Below are 12,566 nucleotides of genomic sequence, written 5' to 3'. Positions count from 1 at the left end.
AAAAGGTGATGTGAATAAGTTTAATAGTTCAGATAAAAGCAATGTCCTTGTTTGACTTAAGACCTAGGTTCAGGCCTCAACACTCCACCTTTTTCCTTAGGTTGTATTTTCTAACTTTTAGGCTTTAGTGTTTTGAATCTGTGTAATGCAGATTCTGATATCTGACTTGCCTACATATTCAGTTGTGAAGATTAAATGTGAAAATTCAGGTGAAATTGTAAATTATAAAAATTCTAAGTTTTGGGGAGCTGAATATAGCTGTCTTAGAACATGGTGGAAATTGACTCTGAATCTTGTAATTTTTTGCACACAGAAACCAACCTTTTAACCTTGTACTGTAACTTGTCTAAAATTCTACTGGCCGCTCACTATAGTTCTTAACCGTGCCCCCAGCACTGCAACCTGGGGACAAAACTGTCTGCTTTGATGGTAACCCTAATCTTCCATGATCATCTTTTCAGTGTTTGGGTGATTTAGAAGGGGTATATTCAAAATAGAGTCTACTGAATCACTACTACACACATCCAGAACCTTTTTGTTGTTTTAAATTTTTTAACCCCCCATTTTTAAGATACAGATGTACAGAAATGTTTGCAAGCCACAGAATGGACTACATAAAAATATTAGCCCCCATTACGTTAATATCCTCAGTACGATAGGAATTAAAGCAATCTCATTCCTGATACTCTTTAAACTATTTAAGAAACTATTGAATAATTCACTTTCCTCTTAAGAAAAGAAGGAAGCACCCCATTTGGCCATTGGCACGTGTTGGCTTGAGCACTGTGGATCTGGTTATCTTCCCTGGAGTCTCCCAGAACTCCTTCCTCAGTCACCTCCAGGTAACTACCTTCTCAGGAGGGAGGCTGTGCCCATGAATACCATTGCAGTGATAGGGTAATCAGATTACATTCATAAAGATCTGGATTCACCACGTTAGTGCAGTTAATTTTTAATCAAAATAAGATGAATATTTTTTGAAAATCTAATTATATAAATGCATAGACCGTATTCTGGGACTCTGGTGGGCAATGACGGCGGCCTAACCTTGGGAGACTGGGAAGTCAGAGTTGTGAAAGTGGAGAGCTGTAGGTTCATAATTCCTTTTCCATCTGGCCTGCCTCACTCTCTCCTTCCGTCTGTTTGCTCCCCCCAATCTACTACTTGGGATAAAACCTTAGGCTCATGCTAGGAAGACGCTCTGTCACTGAGCCACACTCCCAACCCCATAATTCTCTTTCTAAAATGAGATGTGTTTCAGGATTCAGAATCCTGACGCCCCTTGATCATAAAATACCACCAGTGATATCGGGAACAGAAAGAACCCTGTAATCAAATGTATGAATTGATGTGTGCAAAAAAGAAAAATGGAATGACATAAATTAATAAAGGCTATAAATACATATCAGTTCTAGTTAGGATTTACTGCTAGTTAAGTTCAAGGCATATTATGTCTTGGTAACAAATATGTTATCTAAGACTTAACCAGCTAGCAAATCCTTATAAGACAGAGTTAGGAGTGTCAGCTCTGTAGCCATATTGCCTGGCTTTAAACTTTAGCCTTGCTAAGTGATTTTGGTCAAGTTTTTAAACCTGCCAGGGTCTTAGGTTTTCATCTTTAGAAGAATTACAGTCATTTAAAAAATATTTTAAAAGATAGGTATAAGAGGTTCCATGAGCATTGCACTGCATTTCTGCATCTGTGTATGAAAGTATTACTGTGACTGTCAGAAAGGTATTTTATAAGCCAAATGTAATAGAACACTGAAGAGACCCAGGGCAAGAGAACTGTGAGTCAGACTAACCTGGTGAGTTCTGTGATACACAGTGATAACCCTGTCTCGAGAAACAAACAACCAACCCAAGGACAGAAGCAAGTAAACAACAACAACAAAAAGATGTTAGAGATAGCAAGCTTAGACGCTCACTCCATAGTAAGCACTCAGTACATTTTAACCAATGATGTTTTTATTATAAGCACTACTAGAAATAGGTAATTTCTGGGTTGGTAAGACCTGCTGCCAAGCCTGAAGATCTGAGTTTGGTCCTCGGTACCCACGTAGAAGAAGGAGAGAATCAAATCCCAAAAGTTGTCCTTGAATCTCTACATATACTCTATAGCAAGCATGGACATAAATGCACATACACAGTAAATGACAACAAAAAATTATAAAAATAAAACACCCCTATGGCCATTTTAAAGAAATAAAGGAGGGGGGCTCACAGCATCCACTGAATGAATGAAAGAATGTGGTACACTGGAGAATGGTAGGAGGCATGGTGGTAATTTGTAATCATAATTTCCCAAGCTATAGCTCCATCGCCTTCCCTACAGCCCTTCCTGTGTTTGTGCTTCTCCGCCCTCTGCTCCTGCTCCTGCCCCTGCCAAACCCCAGCAGTGTGGTCTTCCTTCATTTGCATTCTGTTTCAGTTCTACTGTGCTTGATGGAGCTTGGCACCTGTCTTTCTTACCGCAGCCACACAGGTGCGTTAGGCTGTCTGGGACATTTTCCCAGATCCTGACAAATGCTTGGCAGCGGGATAGAAAGGAGGAACAAAAATTTGGCTGACATCTCCAAGTCTGACTTCTTACTCATCTGGAGAGTGCATGGTATCTTGTGATTACTCAGTTAGGATATGATTTGGTCAGGTCCTAAGTCTACAGAGACACTTTAACTTCAAGCAGTGTGTGAAAGAGTAGGTGTGAGCTAGGCTAGGCAGGGACCTGTGGAGGAATTCCTGTGTTGGTGTGTCGCAGCTTGGCTTAGTATCATGGCAAGGCCACTGTGTTTCCTGGCATGAAAGAGCTGAATCTTCCCTTAAGGCCACACGTAGTTGGCGAGCTCCTTTGTATTACTGTCCTGAGGGGATGCTTGAGTAATGAAGGTGATAGATAATGTATGTAGGTACTGGCTGGGTAGGACATGAGAGAATATGGAAAGAATTCTTTTCAAAGAGTTTTACTGTGTTAGATTTTAGTGTCTGTAAACAATTACAGCATTCAGGGAGTGCAGGATTTAAATGAGAAACACAACTTTGTCAGATTATGGCAGTCGGATAAAATGGCATGGGCTCCGGAAATCTATAATTAAATGTATTTTTGAAAATGAGAAATATAGTGTAACACCTGGTTTATTTCACTGTAGAAGTGCCTGGGTAATGGTTCTATAAATAAGCACGATTGACTTTGGCTGATATTTGATTTTCTTTCTGTAAAATCACTGTATTTTAATTAAATTTTTTCCTACTTGATTCTATTTTGCGTCGCATGCAACAAATTATTCACACACATAGAAAGTGACTCTTCGAAAACCTAACGCTCATTTTCTTTGTCATTGCAGCGGATATTCAACTCCTTGGTATACACGGAGAAAATCTCGAATGGAGAAGGAGAAGTTCAGCAGGTAAAAAGCTACTTGTGAGCACTCTACCCTGCGGCTTTGTCTTGGCTTCCCCGGGGCCCCTCACTCCTCAGTAGCCTCCAGTAGATGTTGCTTATTATTCTCTCTTCCTACTGTTCCATCTCCTGTGTAATGGTGACATCCTCACATTTCAGGTGCAAAGAAACCATTGAAACTGTGTAGATGGTTCACTGCTCTTCATGATATATCGGGAAGCATTCTCTTTTTCTTTTGAGCATTTTGGAACTTTCCAAACCTAAAAGTTTCAGAATACATTTCATCTAATGCAGAAAATGGGATCAGACACTGCCTTCTGGTATTTGTATGTGCTCTTTGGCCATGGTAAACAGTTTCCCCTTTTTTGATCTGTAGTTTCTCAACCTTAAATAAGAGAATCCTAGTATCTGACTTACAAGGTTGTGAGAATGAAGTGATACCAGATTAACTGAGAACAAATTGAAGCCATCTCTGTGGAAGGTTCTGGCATAGAGACAGCTACTGCATGATGTTTCTTTGTGCTCTTCTTTTTCTTTCCTTTTATTTCTTTTTTATATTTTATTATTCTTATTTTATGTATATGAATGTGTATGAATGTGCCTGCCTGTGTGTAAGTGTGCCCGTATTGTGCAATGCCTGCAGAGGTCAGAAGAAGGCGTCAGAGCCCTGGGACTGGAGTTTCGGATGGTTGTTAGCCACCATGTGGGTGCTGGGAATGGAACTCTGGTCCTCTGAAAGAGCAGCCAGTGCTCTTAACCACTGAGCCATCCCTCCAGCCCTCTTTGCTCTTTTTCAGTACACTGCAGTCAAGGTGTTTAAAGGCCAGATTCTATTTATTTATAGCTGGCTTCAAGTGGACTACATCCTAAGTTAAAACACAGTGCTGGTGAACTTGGTCATAAATAATTAGCAGACTCTTGAGAAGAAGAGGGTTAGAAAAAGAGGCGGTTTTAATTTCAGCTCATCTACCACCTTCATTACAGCATGTGACCGGCAACTAGTAATTTGAAACCAGGGTTGAAACTTCAGTGAGAAACAGAACCAAACTAAAAACCAGAGTGTGGCAGAGGGCTTGCATGAGATAAAAAGACAAATAAAATGCATAAAGAGAACTCTTTGAGTTCCTGTTGTTTTTGTATTCATGGAGACAGCTTGACCTGATCTGAGTTTCAAAAGTGCTTTCCAAGAAGAAAGGGCTTTGCATTAAGGTGACATTATTTATAGGATAGTTATTTATTTACAATAAATTACTGTGCTTTAACCTAAAGTTCAGCATTTCCTGTTTATAGACATTGACATTTTTAGTGGTTTGAGGGCAGGTTAACTTTAAAGTGGTGAGGCATATATCATTTTTTTTTGTTTACGTATTGCTGAAAACAAAGGGCGAGCACTTGCCTTTTCTCCTTAATTCCTGAAGATGTTTATTCCTGAGAGCTAGAAGCCACTTTAGAATCATTAAATCTAGAGGAGTTGTTATGGGCTAAATTTCTACACAACTGTGTTTGTTGGAGGAAACTTTCTGGGAGACAATGGCTGCTTGATAACATTTTAAAGAAACTGATCTTGGGAGATCAGTTTTGGCTCGTTCCTTGAAGTAACAGATACAGGTGCTTACTTGACCTGTTTCCAAATATGCAGCTGTTTTGTATTCTTAAACCTCTATTGCTTTACTTAACTAGCTATCAACAAGTTTGAAAGCCTTAGATAATAGTTAGAAATTATAGCAACTGATTGAGCACTTGCAGACCCCAGCTGAGAGGCCATTTCAATATATTAATCCATGGTGTTTGCCAATAACCTTCAAGAACAGATTAGCCTACCAGACATGAGGCAACTGAGACCCCCAAAGGTAAAATAAGTCACCTGTACTCTCATGACTATTAAATAGGCAAGTAAGTTTTCAAAACTCAGTTTGGCACAAATGTATGTTATCTAATCTTAATCTGACAGGACTCTGCCAAACTGTTTCCATCTCAAAAATTGAACTGAGAGAGAAGTCCCCAGTCTGTTCTGTGCATCTTCCAAAACTCAGTTTGGCACAAATGTATGTTATCTAATCTTAATCTGACAGGAGTCTGCCAAACTGTTTCCATCTCAAAAATTGAACCGAGAGAGAAGTCCCCAGTCTGTTCTGTGCATCTTATCACTGACTGTCAAAGCAGTCTTCCTGAAGCTAAGCCAGGATGTACTTATTAACTTCTGCACCCTCTCCACTCTGCCTACTAGGAGCATTCTAAGCAAGTGGGTCTTATGTCCTCTCTCTAGCTTGCATCCGGAGATAATTCTATCACTACCTTTTAGCCTAAATCTTTAAAAAGATATTTTATTTATTATTTTAATTTTATGTGTATGCATGTATTGCCTGCATGTAGATAAGTGCACCCGTGTTGTGCAATGCCTGCAGAGGTAAGAAGAGACCGTCGGATCCTGGAGTTGAAGACAGTTGTTAGCTGCCATGTGGGTGCTGGGATTCAAACCTGGGTCTTCTGCAAGAACAACCAGGGTTCTTAACTGCTGAGCCATCTCTCCAGCCCCCTAGCCTAAATCTTAATACGTACAAGTCCTGACATTTTTTTCTCCTATTACATGATTTTTAGATCATTTCAGCCTCATGAACAGTTTAACAACAATAAAAGTATATGGTTACATGTTTATTGAAAATTTTCACTAAAATGAGACTTACCCCATTTTATACTAATAAGACTCCTGATCCCCTCCCCTTGGGATTATCGTCTTCATTTGGTCAAAAACTATACATACAGAGGAGCCAGTGAGGTGACTCAGCAGGTAAAGGTGCTTATCATGTAAGCCTGATTTAAATTTGATTTCTGAACCCCCCTTAAAGGTAGAAGGAGAGAACCAGCTCCACAAAGTTGTCCTCAGACCTCCACACACATGTCTCAATATGCATGAAAACACACACATCTTACCCACAATAATGATAATTTTAAATAAACAATTCAGAAATTCTGGACCCCATGATATTGGACAGTGCCCAGGATAAAATCTGTCATGTTTCCTGTTCTATAAAACGTCTCGCCAAAATCATCCACACATTTATCTCCTTCAATCTTCAGAACACTAGTAATTAAGCTGGCTCTTCAAAATTGTGAAATTTATATAGCATGTAAAGATGTGTAAAACATATAGGTATAGGTAAAGAAACAGACTAAAGGTGTGGGCCACCTTTAAACAGCCAAGCTGCTTTCATTTTCCATTAGTGATTCCCTTTTTTGGCTTTTTGGTTTGTTTTATATTACCCACAAATTAATTTCTAGTTTGGCTATTTTTGTCCTTTATAAGATTATTATTGTTTATCTTCATGTATCTTGTTTCTTTTACTAGATGTTAATTCTTTGCAAGTACCTATATTGATATCTGCAGTTAAAGTTCATTAGAATTTATTTTTTTACTTTATGTGTATGAGTGCACCCATGTTGTACAATGCCCATGGAGGTCAGAAGAGAGTATCAGATCCCCTGGAACTGGAGTTATGGATGGTTGTTAGTTGCCAGGTCCTCTGCAAGATGGCTCTTAACTCCTGAGCCACCTCTCCAGCCCCTATAATTTCCACCACACACCCACCCCACGAAGGAGGCTGTTTAATGGGCTCAGGACAAAAGACAAAATTCCAAGGGTTAGGGTATGTAGGAAGGGAAGGCCACACATAGCCAGAGCCACTGGGGGTTCAGTTGCCGGGGGAGGAAGGGAATGTTCCCAGGGCCTTGGGATGGGAGCAAGGCCTCAATATGGGGCCATGGGAGCTGTGTGCACCTCAGGATCCAAGGGGTGAACCCCCAGGGGCTGAACTCCTGGGGCGGGGGGGGGTACACTGCCAGAGCAGGTGGGTGCACTCCTGGAGGCTGAGGGTGAACCCCAGCTGATGGAGGAGGGTGGACTGTTGTAGCTGATCGGTGCACAACAGTGTCTGGTGAGTAGACTCGTGAGACTGGTGGGTGCACCCCAGGGGCTGGAGGGTATCCCAGATGGGTGCATCTGGGTGCATCCCAGATGTTGGTGGATGGACCACTGGAGCTGGAGGGTGGATCCCTGGAGCTGTGGGATATACTCCAGATGTGGGGAGGTGGACCACCGGGCCTGGAGGGTAGACCCCAGGAGCTCCGTGGGGGCATCTCGGGAGATCCAGAGGGTCCAGAGGAAGCAGGTCCAGTTGGGGACATGGGGGATAGGAGCAGGTCGCTAGGTAACAGGGGCAAGACATCTGGCAGCGGTGGCTGAGGGGGCAGGCCGTTCATAGGTGGAGTGGGGCCGCTTGACACCTGGAGTCCAGCAGGGAAGCTGGGCGGAGCTGGGAGGCTTCTCCATCTTAAAGTGGAACTGGAGGAAAAACTGCTTGATCTCCCGGTTTCAGTGGATCCAGAACTTGCCCTTGGCCTTGTCTGTCTCCAGGCTCTGCGCCTTGAAAGTGATGGTCTCGTAGGGCTCGGCTGCCTGTGCTCGCACTGCCAGAGGTGGTCTGGGGACTCGATCCTTTGTTTGTAGGCCCATGGGAAGAGGTGCATGATGCCATCAGCCATCTCAGGGTAGTCGAACTAGATCAACAGGCTCTGCTGGCCCACCTCCGTACCCCTCTGCTTAGTCACTTTGTAGCCCAGGTTTTCGATCCTCACGAGCTTCACCTCCACCGTGACCTTCTCCGGCGCTGGTTGCAGGCGCTGTCTTGGCCTCGCTGGCAGCCCGCCAGGCCAGGTTGGTCTGACGTTTCTTCTCCTGGGTGTAGTCCAAGTAGCTCCCCTCATTGTTGTGCAGTGTCAGACAGAGTTTGCATTCACAGGATGGTTCTTCAAAAAACATGGGTCCCTGTTAATGTCAGCGGTTTTTAGGGCCAGCTGCTGCAGGCACCCTTGGCCATCCAGATTGCTTTTGGAGGAGGGGGAGGCCACCCACGTTCCCAGGGTCTTGCCCCAAGGATGATGCTGGAAGTCCATGATGAGGTTCTGGGGGTGTCAGGGTACAGGGAGAAACCTGCACCCAAGGGCAGAATAAGGCCAGTTCTGCCCAGGCCTAACTCCGAGAAGGCTAAGACTTGGCTGCCCCTATAATTTTTAATTCTGTGGTCTTACAATATATACAATAAATGTATAGATCCACTTTATAATTGATTTTGTTTAGATTGTTCCTGTTATTTTCATTTTTGTTCACATTTCCATACAATGTAGATAGGATAATTCTTTAATCACAGGGACTTTATTTTCCCTTCCAGTTAAGTGCTGGAAGGACCGAGTGTTCTATATGAGTAGCCATGTGTTTTCCAGTTCTCTAAGTAGAAGTGAGGGACTGATCTGCTCCAGTGAAGAGTCACTTACTAGATTGGAATTACTAAGTTCAATATTGAGCATTACTGGAGAAAGCCCAAGTGCCACATAGTGGTGGCCCTGGGCCCTGGCCCCACTCTCCTGGGACAGTATTACAGAGTTCCTGAGGGGTATCCTGTCCAATACTTGATATTTTCTGATTTTTTAGTCTTTGCCAGTTTTAGGTATCTAAAAGGTTATAACTTGATTGAAATGGCTTTTTACATGTTTATCGTTGCTTTTGGTTTTCTGAGTGCCAGGGGTTGAGTTCAGGGACTCCTGCATACAAGGCAAGTGCTGTTTCTGAATTATAGGCCCAGTTTATTTTTTATTTTTTATTTTTTTGTTTGTTTCATTTTATTTTTTATTTATTTTTATTTTTTTGGTCTTTTTGAGACAGGGTCTCCCTGTAGCCCCAGCTGGCCTAGAACTCACTATGTAGACCAGGCTGGCCTTGAACTCACAGAGATCCGCCTGCCTCTGCCTCCCGAGTGCTGGGATTAAAGGCGTGCTCCACCACACCCGGTGTTTCATTTTATTTTTAGGAATTTTGTTACATCATGTCTGGTGATGCCTTTCTGGCATTCTCCATTGAATTGTTTTAGAAATGTTGCCTACATTCTAAATCAGCAGTAGCCAAAGAGAAGATTCTGTGAAGATGAAGATACTACATTGCTCTCTAGTAGAGCAGCCACTATCTGTAGGCGATTCTCAATGACCTGAAAAATGTCCAGAGATGATGAGGAATCATCTTTTAAATTGACTTTAAAAATAACCATGCTCACTCTGCCTTGCATATTTAAGTTTCATAAACATTTTCTGCTAGGTTTTGACTTGTCTGCTTAATCTATATCTTTTAAAGAATCAGATTTTGTTTGTTTTTGTTTTTTCTTTTTTTGAGACAGGGTCTCTCTGTAGCCACAGCTGGCCTGGAACTTGATATGTAGGCCAGGATGGCCCTGATCTCACTTATCTACCTGATTTTGCTGAGATTAAAGGAAGACATGAACCACCATGCCCAGTTAACATTAGAAATTTTGAGCCTTTGTTTTTGAGACAAGATCTCCTTGTAGTACCAGCTGACCTGGAACTCGCTATGTTGACCAGGCTGGCCTTGAACTCACAGAGACCCGCCTACCTCTGCCTCCTGAGTACTGGAACAGACTTGCGCCACCACACTCAGCTATTGAGTCATTTTTAAAAAATATTTTATTTATTTTTATTTTATGTGTATGAGTGTATTGCCTGCATGTATGTAATGCACCCATGTCATGCAATGCCTGCTGAGGTCAGAAGAGGGTGTCGTATCCCCTGGAACTGGAGTTACAGACAGCTGTTAGCTACCATGTGAGTGCTAGGATTCAAACCTGGGTCTTCTGCAAGAACAACCAGTGCTCTTAACCACTGAGCCATCTCTGCAGCCCCGTAAGTTAATTTTTAACTGTTGCTATTCTGCTTTGTATGTTCTGTGAAAGCTGGCAATATGACACAGCAGGTGATGGCACTTGCCACCAAGCCTGATGATTGACTTGAGTTCAATCCCCGGAACCCACGTGGTGGAAGGAGAGAACTGAAAACTGAGAAACCAAATCCCACAAGCTGTCCTCAAACTTCCACTCACGTGTTATAGAATTTGTGCAAACACCCAGTAAATAAATACATGTAATAATAAAACATTTAAAAGGCCTTGTGCCTCTACAAAAAAGAAGTTCTACTTTTAAAGATATCAAAGTATTCTGCTCTATTATCTTCCAAAATGCTTACCTCTTGTATTTCAGACTTGTCCATCTGGAATTGATTGGATTTGAAATAGCAATTCAGTTTTGGGTTTCCCCTCAAATATTTCTAAACGTTCCATCAGTATCTATTGAATAGTCTGCCCATTTTCCATTTATTTACTGTATCTTTTGTGATTAGAGGACTTTCCATGTATGTGCAAGTTTCATCCGATCCCATTGGTTTGTTAATCTGTCATTGTGCCAGTATCACACTAAATTATTATTGTAAGATTTTATTTTTAGTTACATGTATGTGTGTGTATCTGTGTGTGTATGTGTAGGTGAGTTCAGGTGCCCTAGGAGACCAGAGGCATTGAATCTCCCTGGAGTTGAAGTTACAGAGAGTTCTAAGCCACACATGAGAGTGCTAGGAACCGACTGGGGTCCTCTACAAGAGCAGAGAGCACCCTTAACCGATGAGCTGCCTTTCCAACCCTTGATTGCACTATAACAAGTTTTAAAAATCTGGTGAGGTAGCGCCACTCCTCTTTCCATTTCTTGGTTTGTCCTGCTGGCCATGCCCTAGGGTTCACCTCACCCCTGGAGTCCTGTGCTGGCTGTCTTCCCGATCCAAGCTCAAGGCCTGCAGATCGTGCCCACACTCTAGCATGAAAGCTTGGCCCTGGTTTTCTTCCCAGGTTTCCTGCTTTTACTTCGAGGATTCAGTGTCTCTCTCAGTTTTATTCCCATTCATGCCACTCTTCTCTTAATTATAAGAATAATTATAATTGATTGTTGGATGTGTTTGAGAAGTAAAAAACAGTTTATTCAAAACAGTTTATTGAGTGTGTGTGTATGTGTAGGTGAGTTCAGGAGACCAGAGGCATTGGAAATCAAAAAATTTTTTTAAAAGACAGGGGCTCATAGAGTCCAAGCTGACCTGGAGCTTGCTTGGTAGCTGAGGATGACTTTGAACTAATGTTTCTCTTACATCCACCTCCTAAATGCTGGAATTACAGGAATGTACCACTATACCTGGCTGTACTCAGTGCTAAGAGTTGAACCCATGGCTTCATTCATGCTAAGCAAGCACTTTACCAACCGAGCTCCATCCCCAGTTCCCACACTGTCAGTTTTAACACACAATCTGCTGATGAAGTGGGGAGGGTATTTGCAAACACACACACACACACACACACACACACACACACTTTTTTCCCCCTACTATTTACATTCCTGACATAAATTTTCTCCTGTTTTCCCTTTGAGTTAATGAAAACTAAAGCCCAATGATTCTCATCTTCAGTTTTTCACTTATAAGATCTTCTTAAGAGTCAAATCTTATTTGTGCAACTTGGCAGGAAATCTAATGTGCTGTTAATATCTCTGGTTAAGGGAGCAAAGTAATTAACACTAATAAAAACCATTTTGAGATTCTTGACTCTTACCACATAATTCTCTCTGGCATACTATTTTCCTTGCTTTTACTCATTATTTCTTTAGCATTAACCCTCAGAGCCTGGGTCTAAATTGCCTAACGATGTGTTTTAAGTCTTTGATTAGTTTTCTGTGTGTAGTTTTCCTGTCAAGACTGTGATAGCAGCCTTGGAGAAAGAAAAGTCTACTGTACACATTCTTGGGAGGAGCACCTCTCATAGCCACCAGCTTTGAGTAATACAAGAAATTAAGTTGCATGTACACATACGGGCATTAAATGAAAGTGAATCGGAATCAAGAAAAATAAATTTTTGAGCAAGTGGCCCAAACAGTAGCAAAATAGATTCCCTAAAGGCAAAGCGCTGAAGAAGAGACAAACAGCCAGGATTTCTGGAGTGCTGGATTAAGTCCCTAAAGGGGTCAGAACTTGATTCAAAGTTTTGATCCTTTTTCCTCAATTACCTCTGGAACTATTTATATGGATAATTGACTCTACAAAAAATGGCAAATATATTTTCGTAGTTAATAACTCAGAAGCTGTTGACTTGCCAGCACCAGTGGTTTGGAAGGACTGACGGCAGAGTTCTTTTGAAATGGGATGTGGTGAGAGTCCCATTTGTAGAGGGAGTGAGCCGACACCTTAGCCTGCTCCTCCTTCTACACTTGACCCTGACTTCTTGGGGTCTTATCCACCAGAT

General features: G+C 41.9%; 1 protein-coding gene and 1 pseudogene across 3 annotated transcripts in view; one reads left to right on the top strand and one right to left on the bottom strand.

Moving 5' to 3' along the window:
- The window catches only part of Cachd1 (cache domain containing 1), a 229,200-nt gene that overhangs the window by 82,645 nt on the left and 133,989 nt on the right, over nucleotides 1–12,566 (top strand). For all 3 annotated transcript variants that reach the window (XM_008831067.2, XM_029562505.1, XM_029562506.1), the window contains exon 2: nucleotides 3,342–3,404. In XM_008831067.2, the coding sequence (XP_008829289.2) occupies nucleotides 3,342–3,404 (63 nt within the window). The remainder of the gene's footprint in view (nucleotides 1–3,341; nucleotides 3,405–12,566) is intronic.
- On the bottom strand, nucleotides 7,037–8,347 carry LOC103732489 (annotated as a pseudogene).

This window comes from Nannospalax galili, unplaced genomic scaffold (genome assembly GCF_000622305.1).
Source record: "Nannospalax galili isolate Female #2095 unplaced genomic scaffold, S.galili_v1.0 scaffold553, whole genome shotgun sequence".
NCBI classification, from domain to species: domain Eukaryota; kingdom Metazoa; phylum Chordata; class Mammalia; order Rodentia; family Spalacidae; genus Nannospalax; species Nannospalax galili.
Note: the sequence above shows the minus strand (reverse complement) of the source record. Positions and strands in the feature narration are given on the sequence as shown.